Here is a 15,438-nt window from a genome sequence, read left to right as displayed (position 1 = left end):
CCACCCCTCCATAGCAGCATGACGGCATTGGATGTAACGGCATGTCCTCCACCATGATGGTGACCCAGGACTACAGTGCACTGAAGGAGAATGAGATCTGTGTGATCCAAGGCGAGATGGTGCAGATCATGGCCACCAACCAGCAGAACATGTACCTAGTGTACCGGCCCGCCAACAGCCAGTCCCCTGCGGCCGAGGGCTGGGTCCCAGGCCACATCCTGGGCCCCCTCACTAAAACGCTCAAAGACAGTACTGCTGACGCAAGCATCAAGTAAGTGTCCCTCAGCCTCGCCCCCACCCCCACAGAGCTGCTCTTATTGGATGAGGTGAAAGTTGAATCTGCTCCAATCCCCCATTATGGGAACTAACTCGGAAATGTTGGACGACAACTGGGGTCATTTTTTTTCTCCTTATTTTTTGTTAATATATGTAAAGGCTTAATGAGTAATTCTCTGAAAAGAGTAAAAGGACTTTAGAGAATCATGGCTTCATGTAGAGGAGACGCACCGAGAAAATCTTACATCCATGTGGAACTGACTGGTCTGGACTTTTATTTCTGTTTCTAACACCGTTTTTTTTTCTTTACATGTTTTGAAAAAAAGAAAGGCCTTTTGATGGACTGGGGCCTATTTCTCCAAGTGGAGAAAGTTTGTTATTGTCTATGGCAATTTGTACAGATTGTGGTTTTTGTTTTGTTATTTTTGTGTTAATTTTTTTTCTTCATATTTTATTTGTTTAATATTATCAGATATGTTGGCAGTTTACTGTAAAAAGTTCATTTGGTTTGTTTACTGATGCGCTCTCTCCAGTACATTCCTGTATAAAGTATTTTGCACTATTTAAGAGAATCCATATTAATGAAGTCAGGTTGTGCAATATAATTATAGTCACAATGTTCATCATTGTACTTGTAGTCTAACTAATAATTTTAAATGTATTTTAAATATGTAAAATACAATTTTGACATGAGTTTGCAAGGCAACATAAGTTGAACTTGTTTTGCGTTAGAAGATCAGTTACATTGTTAATATTGGTAAAATACTATGACACTGCACTAGTGCTGCGCGGGTCAGCTGTTTGTTTACCCGCACCCGCCCGCAATTGCTAATAACCCATCCGCAACTGCCCAACTATATGTGATTAAGTGAAAATCTGAGGCCCGCAACTGACCATAGCCCGCTAATATAGAACTAGTACAGGCCCAGTGTACTACTTTTGTGAAAAATAGAAATTTGCAATTTATTTTTTATTATTAATATTGTTTTTTTTATTGAGATTTTTCAGCACCCCTACTTCCTGCGGCTATGCTGATTAAGATATGTTTCTGCTTATAATTTCTGAAATTTTTGTAGGCTATTTGTTAGTCAACTTGTCTATAATTAAATACATGCAGCTTCTCTTCTGTCATTTTATGTTGCCCTAGAAGACTAAGTAAACCCTTTCTCACCAGAATGTAATAAATCGCTAAAATGAATGCTTCAATCTTGTTGACGTCGGTAAACTTTTCTGTCGTCTGCTTATTTCACGGAGCAAAGACATTAGGGACCGGGGAGAAAACGCAATAGCAAAAACAAAATTGAAAGATTTTCTGTGCAAAATTTCCAAATGACATCAGTATGAACGGTTGTAAGGAAATAGAAAGCTATGAAAACGACCCAACATGTTTCTGATAAGATTTCAGTTTGGTTTGGATGCATATTTCATGTGTTTGAAATACTAAAGATAGCATCTCTACAGACTGTATCTCACTGCACATTCACATTCTCTCAAAATTCTGAAAGAAATAAGTCATATTTCTCTACTCCTGTTCCTGAATCAAAATTTTGCCTACATTTGGTATATCATTTTACTGCAAGAAATTCTTAATTCTGCAGGAGTTAATATTATGCGAGAGGTTATAGACCTACAGTCAGTGTCCAGTGTCCTTGACGTGCCAGAGGCCTATTTGAACTCCCCGTCTTGTGACTGTCGAATTTGTATAGCGCCTCACAATCGTCACACATAAGTCGGAACTGCTATCATCCACTTTTACCACGTCGCCAAATCTCTCCCAAACATTACCTTTCTGGCCCTCCCTTCTCTTTATTTTCAACTCTCCATTTAGCAGCTTTTCTCTTATTGAATTAAACTCCGACATTGTCCTTTTTGCATCTGTGGATCGATGTGAATTTTTGTTCTGCCCGTCCCCAAAAAGCCCTAACCACGGGGACTGTGGGTTATGAGTCAACTGCGCATCACTACTCTGCAATCAAACTGCATGTTTCTCCACTGACCATTGCTCTTACAGCGTTAGACCTAGATTCCATTCTTATCTCACATTGAGCATAAAAGGATAGTGAAATCAGTTCAACCTGTTCTTTTATCATGTTGATTTCAATTTGTAAAAATAAAATAAAAAGTTTCATTGTGGCTTTACCATCCATTTCCTCCCAATGACGGACCATTTCTAAATCGTGGGCTTTATTAAAGTGATCATTCTTCTCATGGAAATGTCCTGGTGTTTTATAAATACATTCACAAACACCACTTCTGGGATCTATTTTCTCACACACGAGTGATGAGGTTTCAGAGTATTTCAAAAGCACACTGGTGTATGCACTTTTTATATGATTTGTTTGTTTCTTTGTACCCGTTTCGTTGACGTTGTCTGATGTAGTAGACTGCTTGTTTTAATTTTCTACTAACCACGCCGGTCCTCGACAAAAGTTTGTTGTGTACAAAGCAGCGTCATTGAAAATCTCATGACAAGTGGTTGGCAAGACATCTTATGCCCAACAAACTAGGCTGCTTTGACACAAATTGTCTGTCCACTATGGTGTAAGAGAATCAAGGTATGGTAGCGTAATGGAGGAGCTTTCTTCGCCGCTTTGTGGGTCTGAATTTCTAATATACCATGACATAAAGATTAACTTTAGTTTTTCTATTTGAAAATTCTGTTCCAAATTTGTCTTTCTTTCTCTCGCCTTCTTTTTTCTCTCAGTCTTTGATTTGATTTCAATAATGTTGGCTAGCCCCACTCAATCCTCCCTGCACCTCTGCCCTCAGTGTGTGTAAGCCTGGATTTGACTGGTACATTTCTTGGCACAACAGGAAATCTCTTTCATGGAATACCCTGCGCTCGAGAAAGCGAGCGGAGAAGGATAGCAGTGGCAAGGGTGATGCAAAGGTTGAGAATGGACTCCGTAAGCCCAAGGAGATTCTCAGCACCAAGGTCACTGTCAAAGTGAGTAAGCGGGCTGTCTACGGAGATGGTGTTCTGTGTCCTCGGCTGCCACTCTCTCACCTGTGTGTTGTGACTCGTGACGTTAATAATCTCCAACACTGAAACACTATGATAATCCATCTCTAACTACACTGTCTGCTCTCAATTTGGTTTGACGCCCCCTTATGCATGACACTAATGAGTCAAGTGACTTCTTTGTCTGTGTCAAGTTTGCTTTTGGATAAAGGTAGACTCAGCAAAGTTCCGTTGCCACGAGCAGTATCGCAGATATTGAGATGAGCGAGATGCACGACTTCGCTCTCACACAGTCACACACAGTATCTGCTCGTGCACGGGTTCGCTTCACACTCTTACAGGGTGCGAGCCACCAGACCAAAATGGCGGAGAAGCTTAGCCTCTCACTTCAACGCCCTTAGTTATTGCAGAAATTAACCCACTATGCTGTTTACTTTCTGCATCTACATCATATCGCTGAGTCCACCTTTAAGATAACTTTAGTTTTCGTAAAAATGTATGACTTTATTGACATAACACTGTGAAACCACCATTTTGATAACATATGACCTGGAGCCCATTGAGCTATGGCCTAAACGAAAACAAGCCCTCATTCATGGGTTTAGCATGCAGGTATTAACTACACAAACCATAAGGTGTTGTGTTTCAGTGAAAACATACTGAAACTGGATCTTACACTACATTATATTTCTGTATCAATATATACTAGCAGTGCATTTTAAAATAACCCTCATCGAGTCCATATGATGCTGAGTCTGCTGAGCCATCTTTCATTTGAAGCATGTTAGAGTAGATTGTTTTTAATTTGTCAACTATGTCCATTGGATACATTTCACTTTAAGTTTGCCTGCAAGTTTTGTCCTCGCCACTGTTTGACTATTTATGCCACTGCCGTTACACACTCCCTACTACATGAAATAGAAACTTAGAACGAAATGTGTGTCATCAATCATTTTGTGTTCGATTGCATTGTTTCAGGTGTCAGCGCTATAATTTCTATGATTTATTTTTGCTTAATTGGTTCATTTCCCAGCTCATGCAATATGTCCATGTTTATGCATTTTTACCTCAGGCTCAGTGGTTCCCAAGCAACTCTTTACAGATTCCCTCTTTTTTTTTTTCTTCTTACATCGAAGCCCTCCCACATACAATATGCTGGATTGGCCCTTCAGCCTTTATCCCCAAAGGCACTCCTAGATAAAACAATGATTTCTTTACACTGTAGGTGTATCTATCCAATCCTTTCAGATCTACTGTGCTTGGAGTATTTGAAATTCAGCACAAGACAGATTCTCTGTCTTTAGCACCACACTTACTAGTAAGCACAAATCCTATATCAACAACCCATACACATTAGCCTCAACAGAATCCTGACCGTGCCTCTAGCTTGGGGACCACCAGGCCTTTTGTAACAGCTCTAATTTTGCTTTCTCTTATCCCACACTTCAGGAGTCAAACAGCTCAGAGGAGTCAGATTGTGATGATGAACTCCCCAAAACTAGCATGGAGGTAGAAATACACACCGATCTGTCATGCATGCATGCTGCCCAGTTGAGTTTCTGTAGCTACGTCTAGCAAGAGGAAACTACACACAGCATCATAGGGGTTTTCACTGTGGTCAGGAGCTTTCTACGAAACGCCAGGTTCCACATGTTCCATTAGCTAGCTTTTTCTTTCTCTCCATAGAAATAGAATCACTAGAACAGGCTTCCCCCATTCAACTCAATGGGTCTGCAATGGGTGGACCAGTTGCCATTTTGAGTATGGTTTCATCCTCAGCAAGAACCAACAGGAATATTTTTGTTCCTGCTTCTTGTTTGATAGGATTTTCTCGTTCCGGCCTCAGAGAGGCCATGGGTGGAGTTTGTAAATGCATTTGCCACTGATTGGTGCACAGTATTAATACATCAGGTAAGCACCTGGAACACACGAGCAAAAGATGTTGAAAAGACATTAAAAAAATATGTTAAAAATACGTATTTTTGTTTGAAAATATGTATTGGGCTCACATGCGTCATTGTAACTCATGTATAGCCTGTTGACCCCAGGAAGAGTAGCTGCTGCATGTGCAACAGCTAATGGGGATCATAATAAACTTAACAAGCTTGCCCCCTTTCAAAGCTTGCTCGGTCCTGTGTGGCCCGTTTGGTAGAGCATGGCGCTTGCAACGCTAGGATAGTGGGTTCGATTCCTGCAGGGGCCACCCATATGAAAATGTATGCACGCACTACTGTAAGTCACTTTGGATGAAAGTGTCTCCTAAATGCCATGTATTATTATTAATTAAATTGCTGTAGTTCCTCAGTTCCAATTCCTGATCGTTGTCATTGAAAAGCACCCTCCTGTTTGCTTTGACAGACTTGACCTCAACAGGCTTGTTGTAAAGAGGTCCACACTTTTTGATTGCAAAACAATACATTCATTCCTATATTCCTTCGCTAGTTTAGCTAGCTGCTCTATGTGCCACTTTTTCTCTTCTGGGGAAGAGTCCATGGAAGCCGTGTGGTTTCCATGGGCCATTACTGCAACCTAGTGTTCCTACGCTGAAATACATCTCTCCCAGGGATGGTTAGGTTTGTGAATGTGACAAAGCCTCTCACACAAACCCCCTTAAGCATGTTACTACTCCTGACCTCTTTTTTTTGGATCCCCTGGTGATTGTGCCTTGTTATGCATTTTGTTCAAATGGGTTCAGAAGATCTTTAAAGGCACGGTATGCCTAAATGTCACAAATATGTGGGGTACGATGCCCTAGTACTCCTGTATTGCAACTCGTTTGTAAATGGTAGTACACAAATAGTGACACAGAACTCTGAGGTATGTATGTATGTATTAGCTGTTACGTTTCAATTTTGAATTAGCAAAACAGTTCATAATTCATATTTCAACATTATAGTTCATTCATATTGCCTAACAGCCATGCCTTATCTTTGCAGATAATGAATCCCAATTTTATACAAGAAGGTAAGATGGACCATCAGAACATAAACGATTACATTTAAATGCTTAAGAGTGAAATCAATAATCATTTAATTACTGATATGTCGTGGTTGCGTCTCATATGGCACCCTACTCCCTAATAGTGCACTACCTTTGACCAGAGACCTATGGGCCCGTGTCAAATGTAGTGCACTGTATCGGGTGCCGTTTAGGACGTAGCGTATACACTTGCAGTTTAGAATCATGTGGTGTGGTTAGCTGACACTGCTGTGTGGTAATGTATTTAGTTGCTCCAGAGTTCCTGATCTCACTAGCGGATGTGACATGTGCATTCGGGGAGACGGTGGTCCTATGCTGCAAAGTGTGTGGACGTCCCAAACCCAACATCACTCTGAAAGGACCCGATCAGAGCCCGCTTGTCAACAACAGCAGGTTCACTATAAACATTAGGTAAAGGAACTATGGTTTCTAGTTAAAATGTGGTCTTGATGATCACGAGAAAATCAGATGTTGGATGCCGCCGGTGGGGGTCCACGGAGGAAGACGTCAGAGGACAGACTGATAGGCTGGAATAGGAGAAATGGAACGGTTTCATTTATTCCATCCTCTGACGTCTTCCCCCCCCCGGCGGCATCCAACCTCTGATCCTGACTAAGAAGTGGAAGTGCATACCCAAATTCCTCAAACCTAGTAAGAGCAGGAAGTGAGATTAAAGAAATGTCTCTGGCAGGACAGTTATCTTCCTATTGGATGACTAAAACATTCTGACATAATTGCTTAAAGGTAATGTCTGTGGCCTAATCCCATGGTAAATCCATTGTCTGCATCCCAAATGGTTCCATTCCCTATAGAGTCCACTACTTTTGACCAGTAGTGCACTCTAGGGCTCTGGTCAAAAGTAGTGCACCATACAGTGTGTAAGAAATGGGCTGCCATTTGTGACGCATCCCTAGGTAGACTAAACACATGTTGCTGGAGGAACAACATGAACTTTAGCTGGAGCTCAGTTAAAGGTGCGATCAGCAAAAGCAGATACCAACGTGGCATATTCAGTTTCTGGAGAGAAAGGTCATGTTCTATTCTCGGGCAAACCAATTACACCTACTCGCTTGTTCTCTGTCCTTGTCTCCAGGGATACGGGCGACATTCTGCTGAAGATCTGTAACCTGATGCCCCAGGACACTGGCATCTACACCTGTGTGGCCATCAACGACCATGGCACCGCCTCCTCCTCCGCCTCCATCAAAGTACAAGGTGCGAACAGGGGATATGAATCATGGATGGAGGGTGGACTTTCGAGGGGCTCTTCATCGGCTTGGTCAAGCAGAATGACCACTGCGCTCGCGTTTCACTTCAGAATGTGCGCTATCATGAGATCAGGCTCCTTTCACAAGGCTAGCCCTCCATGGCCATTGAGACTGATGTTGGGCTCATGTCTGTTTTCAGGTATTCCAGCAGCACCTGCGAGGCCAGTGGCCCAGGAGGCCAGTAGCAATGCAGTGATCGTCCACTGGCTCCCCCCAGCCAGCTCGGCTAACTGTGCTGTGTCTAGCTACACAGTGGAGTACAGGCAGGAAGGTGCAGTAGACCCATCTCTCTTCTGGCTCTGGGGTGAAGTTTCCCCTAGGTACAGATCTAGGATCAGCCTCCCCAAATCTTAACCTTAAAGCTGCAATATGTTACTTTTGGGGCGATCTGACCAAATTCGCATAGAAATGTGTGTTATACATCTGCCATTCTCATCGAAAGCAAGTCTAAGAAGTGGTAGATCTGCTCTATGTGCACTTTCTATGCTTCCTGTTCTCATGTTTAGTTGTTGCGTCTTTTACTTTGGGATGTGTACACCAGCTTCAAACAGCTGAACATACAATATGGAACAGATATTTCACAGCAGTTTAGATAGTACAATGATTCTCTACACTATATTTCCTTGAAATTAGGTGAACTAGAATTTTTTTAACCACCATTTCTGCATAGTGTATCTTTAACCATTAGTGAGGAAAATGCTAAACTGAACCAAGATCAACATCTAGGAGCAACTTCACCTTACACAACTCTTCCGCTTTCCAAATCATAAGCTACAGACAGTCACCTGTGATCTTTCAACTATGACCTAACCTCTCATCCTCTTCTCTGCAGACTCCCTGGTGTGGCAGCAGTCGGTGGTCTCCACAGTAGATGTGTGTGTGAAAATTGAAGATCTCATTCCTGGGGGGCACTACCAGTTCCGGGTCAGTGCCAGTAACCCCTGGGGTATCAGTCCGCCAAGCGAGCCCTCAAACATGGTGACCCTGCCCAGCGGGAGTGAGTCAAACCCTCCATCTTCACACTACAAGCAGGGAGTAACGCTATACCTAGACTGGATTGCATCCCAAATGGCACCCTATTCCTTATATAGTGCACTACTTTTGATCAGGGCCTAGGTGCCTGCTCCTAGAATGCATACCAAATGGCACCCTATTCCCTATATAGTGCACAGCTTTTGATCAGAGGCCAATGGTCAAAAGCAGGGCACCATGAAGGAAATAGGGTGCCATTTTGGAAGCGGATTCTTACGATTGGCATTTCACTTTTTTTTACTATTTACTTTTATTTTGGGAGGTCCTCGAGGAAATGTTACTGTATGCATGTAGCTACGATGTAAATATTGAATAATAAAATATTCAATTTGTTTTCTTTCTATTCTAAGCTTCCACATATGATGGAACGGGCATTCAGTGGAAAGCCAACTTTGAATCGTCTTTCACAGAAATTTGTGAGATCGGACGGTAAATTGCACACCCCTACACTTTTAAAGTAGCTAACCATAACTGTTTAAAATCAAAGTATTGTATTGGGATTTTTCACACATGTCATACAAATTCTCAACAAGGCTAACTGCAGACGTTTTATAGGTACAACAATTACATGTTTTATGTGTTACAACTACTCCTCTCCTTTCTCCAGGGGCCGATTCTCTGTAGTGAGAAAGTGTCTGAACAAGGCCAGTAAGAAAGAGGTGGCTGTGAAGTACGTCACAAAGAAGATGCAGAAGAAGGAGCAGGTAGCCCACGAGGCAGACATCTTATGCCACGTCCAGCATCCTCAGCTGGTGACTCTGACTGACACCTATGAGTCCCCCACCTCCCTCATGCTGGTCTTTGAGCTGTAAGGACCTTTCTGCTGTGGACTTGGGCTGATTCTCAATTCATCTTTCCTCGATTCCTCGTATCCTCTCTCCTCGCCTCCTTCTCAAAATGCACTGGAGAACAAGGTCTGGGTGGAGGGACTATTGACCTTATCCTACAATACGATTGAGAAAGAGGCGAGGACAGAGGATGTGAGGAATCGAGAAAAGATTAACTGAGAAACTGTGATGTATTATTTGATTGTTTTTGCTTTTTGACAACTCCTCTCTGTGTTGCTTATGGCATGACAATCATAGAGTTGGACCCAGGCTAGGGATTATAGCCTTCACTTGGCTTTGTTAGTGAACAGTCTTTGTCTGCTTCCCAAATGGCACCTTATTCCCATAGTGCACTACTTTTGACCAGAGACCTATGGGCCATGTTCAAAGTAGTGCATTATATAGGGAATAGGGTGCCATTTGGGACGGACACATAGCGTCTTAGAGTGTGTTCTGAATGAATGGTTGTCTCGTGTTGTTTCCAGGCTGGAGGGCGGGAGGCTGCTGGACTACCTGGTGGCCCATGATGAGCTGATGGAGGAGAAGGTGGCCTTCTTTGTGAAGGACACCTTAGAGGCATTGCAGCACCTCCACACCTGCAGAGTGGTACATCTAGACCTAAAGGTAAGCACAAAGTACATATCCGCACCACTGCTAAGGACATATGGTGCAAATACAATGTTATTAAAGTGACATTACACTTTCAAAGTTTGAGGGATGTTTTCAGACCTCAAAAGTGGTATCACGTCAAGATGAAACCATGTCCCACGAAACCGGTTGAGTAGATCTAACTATACACTGAGTGTACAAAACATTAAGAACACCTGCTCTTCCCATGACACAGACTGATCAGGTGATTCTAGGTGAAAGCTTTGATTCTTTATTGATGTCACCTGTTAAATCCACTTCAATCAGTGTAGATCAAGGGGAGTATGACAGGTTAAATAAGGATTTCTAAGCCTTGAGACATGGATTGTGTATGTGTGCCATTCAGAGGGTGAATGGGCAAGACAAAATATTGAAGGGGGTATGGTAGTAAGTGACAGGTGCACCGGTTTGAGTGTGTCAATAACTGCTACGCTGCTGGGTTTTTCACGCTCAACAGTTTCCCATGTGTATCAAGAATGGTCCACCACCCAAAGGAAATCCAGTCAACTTGGCACAACTGTGGGAAGCCTTGGAGTAATTTTATTTAACCTTTATTTAACTAGGCAAGTCAGTTAAGAATTTTTTTTTTATCTACAATGACAGCCTACCCCGGCCAAGCCCTAACCCGGATGACACTGGGCCAATTGTAAGCCGCCCTATGGGACTCCAAATCACGGACGGTTGTGATACAGCCTGGAATCGACCCAGGGTCTGTAGTGACACCTCTAGCACTGAGATGCAGTGCCTTAGACCGCTGCGCCACTCGGGAGCCCAACATGGGCCAGTATCCCTGTGGAAGGCTTTCGACACCTTGTAGTCCATGCCCCAACAAATTGAGTCTGTTCTGAAAGCAAAAGGGGGTGCAACTCAATATTATGAAGATATCTCAAAAGCGTTTCCCTACACCCGCAATAACATCTGCTAAATATGTGTATGTGACAAATACAATTTGATTTGTATGCCTCCACCCCAAATGAATGGAAATTAGTTCACTTTTAAGGTCCGAAAACATCTGACAAACCTTCAGCGAAATGTCCCTGATCTTGGTCAAATCCATTTTCAAATGTGTTCTTCTCTTCTGTGTCCTTAGCCTGAGAACCTCCTGGTGGATCTCCACGTGCCTGTTCCCTGCATTAAGCTCATAGACTTTGGAGATGCGGTCCAGGTGTCTGGCCACCGTTATGTCCACCTGCTCCTGGGGAACCCAGAGTTTGCTGCTCCGGAGCTGATCCAGGGCACTCCGGTGTCGCTGAGCACGGACGTGTGGAGCGCTGGTGTCCTGGCCTACGTCATGCTGAGCGGCGTCTCGCCCTTCCTGGACGAGAGCCTAGAGGAAACGTGCGTCAACATCTGCAAGCTGGACTTCTGCTTCCCCGAGGACTACTTCCAGGGAGTGAGTCAGGCGGCCCGGGACTTCATAAGCTCTACCCTGCAGCAGGACCCCAGGAGGAGGCCCAGTGCCACCACCTGTCTCCAGCATCCCTGGGTGGGCGCCCACAGTGGAGACTATTCCAAGAACCCACTGGACACTGGTCGCCTGGCCTCCTTCATCGACAGACGACGGCAGTTGCACGATGTGCGCCCCGTCACCAACATCAAGGGACTGGTGACCAGTAGCATGGGACACACCCTATAAACACCCTATGAATACAACACACAGGTGGAATGAAAACACACTGTTAGCAGTACTACAGGACTCTGCCATTGATACATGGTTCCCCATGAAAATGGAACTCTGGATAGGGGATAATAACTTGTCAACAAACATGTTATGTGGATATCATGTCTGTGTTCAAAATGCCAGTGGACAAGACATTGACATTTGATTCATTGAGATGTTTCAGAGCTGTAGTATGAAGCCATAGAAGCCATATTACTCTTGTTGTGTCCATCTATTGTAAGTGTCAACATTTCTAAATATCATCCTTGGAAATTATAACTATCAGAGAAAGATCTATGAGAGGTAGTATAACTGTTGAATGTAATTTATTGTAGAACGTGGTTAACACTTGAGTAAGTGCTATTGTATGTGAAGAAACATTCAGCATTGGTCCCTTGGAGCAGTGGTTCCCAAACTGTGGGGTCGGCAGGGGGGCGCAGAGCAGTACCAGTTAAAAAAGTTCTTTATTTTTACTATTTTCTACATTGTAGAATATTAGTGAAGACATCAAAACTATGAAATCATGTAGTAACCAAAAAAGTGTTTAACAAATCAAAATATATTTTAGATTCTTCAAAGTAGCCACCCTTTGCCTTGATGACAGCTTTGCACACTCTTGGCATTCTCTCAACCAGCTTCATGAGGAATGCTTTTCCAACAGTCTTGAAGGAGTTCCCACATATGCTGAGGAGTTGTTGGCTGCTTTACCTTCACTCTGCTGTCCAACTCATCCCAAACCGTCTCAATTGGGTTGAGGTCGGGGGATTGTGGAGGCCAGGTCATCTGATGCAGCACTCCATCACTCTCCTTCTTGGTCAAATAGCCCCTACACAGCCTGGAGGTGTGTTTTGGGTCATTGTCCTGTTGAAAAACAAATGATAGTGGGACTAAGCTCAAACCAGATGGGATGGTGTATCGCTGCAGAATGCTGTAGTAGCCATGCTGGTTAAGTGTGCCTTGAATTCTAAATAAAACATACAGTGTCACCAGCAAAGCACCCCCACACCATCACACCTCCTCCTCTATGCTTCATGGTGGGAACCACACGTGCGGAGATCATTCGTTCACCTACTCCGCATCTTCCAAAGACACAGCAGTTGGAACCAAAAATCTCAAATTTGGACTCATCAGACCAAAGGACAGATTTCTACCGGTCTAATGTCCATTGCTTGTGTTTCTTGGCCCAAGCAAGTCTCTTCTTCATATTGGTGTCCTTTAGTAGTGGTTTCTTTGCAGCAATTTGACAATGAAGGCCTAATTCACGCAGTCTCTTCTGAACAATTGATGTTGAAATGTGTCTGTTACTTGAACTCTGTGAAGCATTTATTTGGGCTGCAATCTGAGGTGTAGTTAACTCTAATGAACTTATCCTCTGCAGCAGAGGTAACTCTGGGTCTTCCTTTCCTGTGGCGGTCCTCATGAGAGCCAGTTTCATCAAAGCCGTTGATGGTTTTTGCAACTGCACTTGAGAACACTTTCCAAGTTCTTGAAACTTTCCAGATTGACTGACCTTCATGTCTTAAAGTAATGATGGGCTGTTATTTCTCTTTGCTCATTTGAGATGTTCTTGCCATAATATGGACATTGTCTTTTACCAAATAGGGCCATCTTCTGTATACCACCCCTACCTTGTCACAACACAACTGATTGGCTCAAACGCATTAAGAAGGAAGAAATTCCACAAATTAACTTTTAACAAGGCACACCTGTTATTTGAAATGCATTCCAGGTGACTAACTCATGAAGCTGGTTGAGAGAATACCAAGAGTGTGCAAAGCTGTCAGAAATGTCCAGATCAACTAGCCCATGTCAGCTAATGTTTTTATATTTAGGTTTTTTAGCCCAATTGTTTTGTCACTCAAATATCAAATGAATACACATTAGTCATGGCAACATGTATAGAATTGCAAAAAAATGAACTTTAAAATGGCAAAATGTTCTTTGCACCCCATGACAAAATGTGTAGAATTGCAGGAAATACGCTTTAAACCTGCAAAATGCTCTCCACCAATAAGAGGGGTGTGAACAGTCTGTCATGAACAGTGCTTGTGCACATAGAAATAGATGTCGCGGGATGTTCCCCATTGCTGGAAGGGGGGCCCAGAGTGAAAAAAGTTTGGGAACCCCTGCCTTAGAGTATGCATCAAGTGTGCATAATGTGTAGATAGAGTATAATGCCTATTTTTCCAATTGTGAGATTTGAGGTATGAATGAAATAATCTAACACGATTGACTTGTCACATCACATTATACTGAATTTTTGTGTCAGTACACATCTGTCACCTCCATGATCATTTCAAATGTGTTTTGTTGGTTCACTTATGTTTCTTTAAGAGACCATTCATAAGACTCAAGTTCAGTTGTAATTGAATGTTAAAACTACTTATGGAAGGACCTGCTGCAAATTTCGATCCAAATCGGCAGTGCACATAAGTGTTGTATATTTCTGTTCTCAGACCCAAATCGTTTACAATAAATCTGAAGTCTTCACATTTTGATGAGGGAGTAATTCATTTCTAGTGCTTATTGTCCGCCATTTACTCAATATGATTGTTTGCTTGTGCGATGAGCACTGACGGGTCTAGAACACTGATTGAGCACTTAATGTAGGATAGCCTAGTCCCAACAGTGTAGGATTCGAAACCCCAGCTTTTAGTTATTGTTTTTTTAAGTATTGTTTGTTATTTAAGTATTAGAACTGGTAACTTGATTTGATTTGAAGTCTTTATTTATTTATTTATTCTTATTATGAAACGATATTTGTTTCTAACTTTTTGTTACAGCGGCCGCAGAGCATCATACTTATCATTGATAAGTGGCTTTTCTGTGACGTGCAGTCACACATGCTGTGTACATCAACAGGCTCTAAGGGGGCATCCTAAATGGCACTCTATTTCCTACGTAGTGCACTACTTTTGACCAGGGACCATAGCACTGGTCAAACGTAGTACACTATAGGCAATCGGGTGCTATTTGGGAAGCATGTTTATGAATTTTGAAGAACGGTCTTTTTCATCAAGCACTTAAAGTATTATTCTGATCTTAATGGCATTGAAACGGCAACTCATAAACAACCATATGTACATATCGAACCAAACACAAGGCTGATAATATGCTCCATTGTACAACGCTTCAAACCTACTACTGGGCAAATTGGTGTATCAGTTCCGCTTCATGTTGGCAAGATACAGTAATACTATTTCTACCTAACACTGGGTGGTAAAATGCTTATAGTTCAATACAGTAGCCTATGCTTTCTTCAAAAAAATGTTGACATCATTTCCTGTGCTATAAGTCTGTGTGTACAAATTATACCAGGCATGTCCTTTCTTACACCATATGGGCTGTTTGTTTGTTACTGAATGTTTAATAATAAAAAGTGCTTGTTTCTAGAAAACTTGTGCCTTTTCTTTCTCCTGCCAATGGAATTTGCACAGGGTATTTTAAATCTGTAGGAGTCATTTTATGCAAGATGCGATTGCTTCAATATCAGCACGGCACTTTTTTGACGAACATTAAAAAATATCATAAAAGGTAGATGGAGAAAATCTGACCTTACTGAAATGGAAATTGAGGACCCTAACTCCATACATTTAATTTCCCTACACACTTGACAATAACCCCTGGCATGATTCTTGCCGTGTAGCCTGAATTCGCCACCACATGTCATGCCAATTAGATGTTTATTTCTGCTGAGCATAACCGCGGGAAGTAGGGGTTCTGAGGGTGCTGCAGAAGAAAAATAAAATAAGAAAAAATAAAAATGTCACCGAAGTAACACACTGG

General features: G+C 42.5%; 1 protein-coding gene across 5 annotated transcripts in view; it reads left to right on the top strand.

Annotated features, from left to right (window-relative positions):
• Positions 1 to 12,262, top strand: part of LOC106586158 (kalirin) — a 261,879-nt gene extending 249,617 nt beyond the window's left edge. For 2 of the 5 annotated variants that reach the window (XM_014173066.2, XM_014173061.2), the window contains 12 exons: positions 15 to 271; positions 3,091 to 3,223; positions 4,688 to 4,747; positions 6,175 to 6,202; positions 6,466 to 6,628; positions 7,311 to 7,432; positions 7,625 to 7,756; positions 8,318 to 8,482; positions 8,868 to 8,946; positions 9,125 to 9,325; positions 9,830 to 9,968; positions 11,083 to 12,261. In XM_014173066.2, the coding sequence (XP_014028541.1) occupies positions 15 to 271; positions 3,091 to 3,223; positions 4,688 to 4,747; positions 6,175 to 6,202; positions 6,466 to 6,628; positions 7,311 to 7,432; positions 7,625 to 7,756; positions 8,318 to 8,482; positions 8,868 to 8,946; positions 9,125 to 9,325; positions 9,830 to 9,968; positions 11,083 to 11,628 (2,025 nt within the window). In that variant the 3' untranslated portion in view covers positions 11,629 to 12,261. Of the gene's footprint in view, positions 1 to 14; positions 272 to 3,090; positions 3,224 to 4,687; positions 4,748 to 6,174; positions 6,203 to 6,465; positions 6,629 to 7,310; positions 7,433 to 7,624; positions 7,757 to 8,317; positions 8,483 to 8,867; positions 8,947 to 9,124; positions 9,326 to 9,829; positions 9,969 to 11,082 lie in introns of all 5 variants that reach the window. The other 3 variants (XM_014173062.2, XM_014173063.2, XM_014173068.2) reach the window with 3 other exon arrangements.
• The last annotated feature ends 3,176 nt before the right edge of the window (positions 12,263 to 15,438 follow it).

Source organism: Salmo salar, chromosome ssa25, assembly GCF_905237065.1.
Source record: "Salmo salar chromosome ssa25, Ssal_v3.1, whole genome shotgun sequence".
Lineage (NCBI taxonomy): Eukaryota > Metazoa > Chordata > Actinopteri > Salmoniformes > Salmonidae > Salmo > Salmo salar.
Note: the sequence above shows the minus strand (reverse complement) of the source record. Positions and strands in the feature narration are given on the sequence as shown.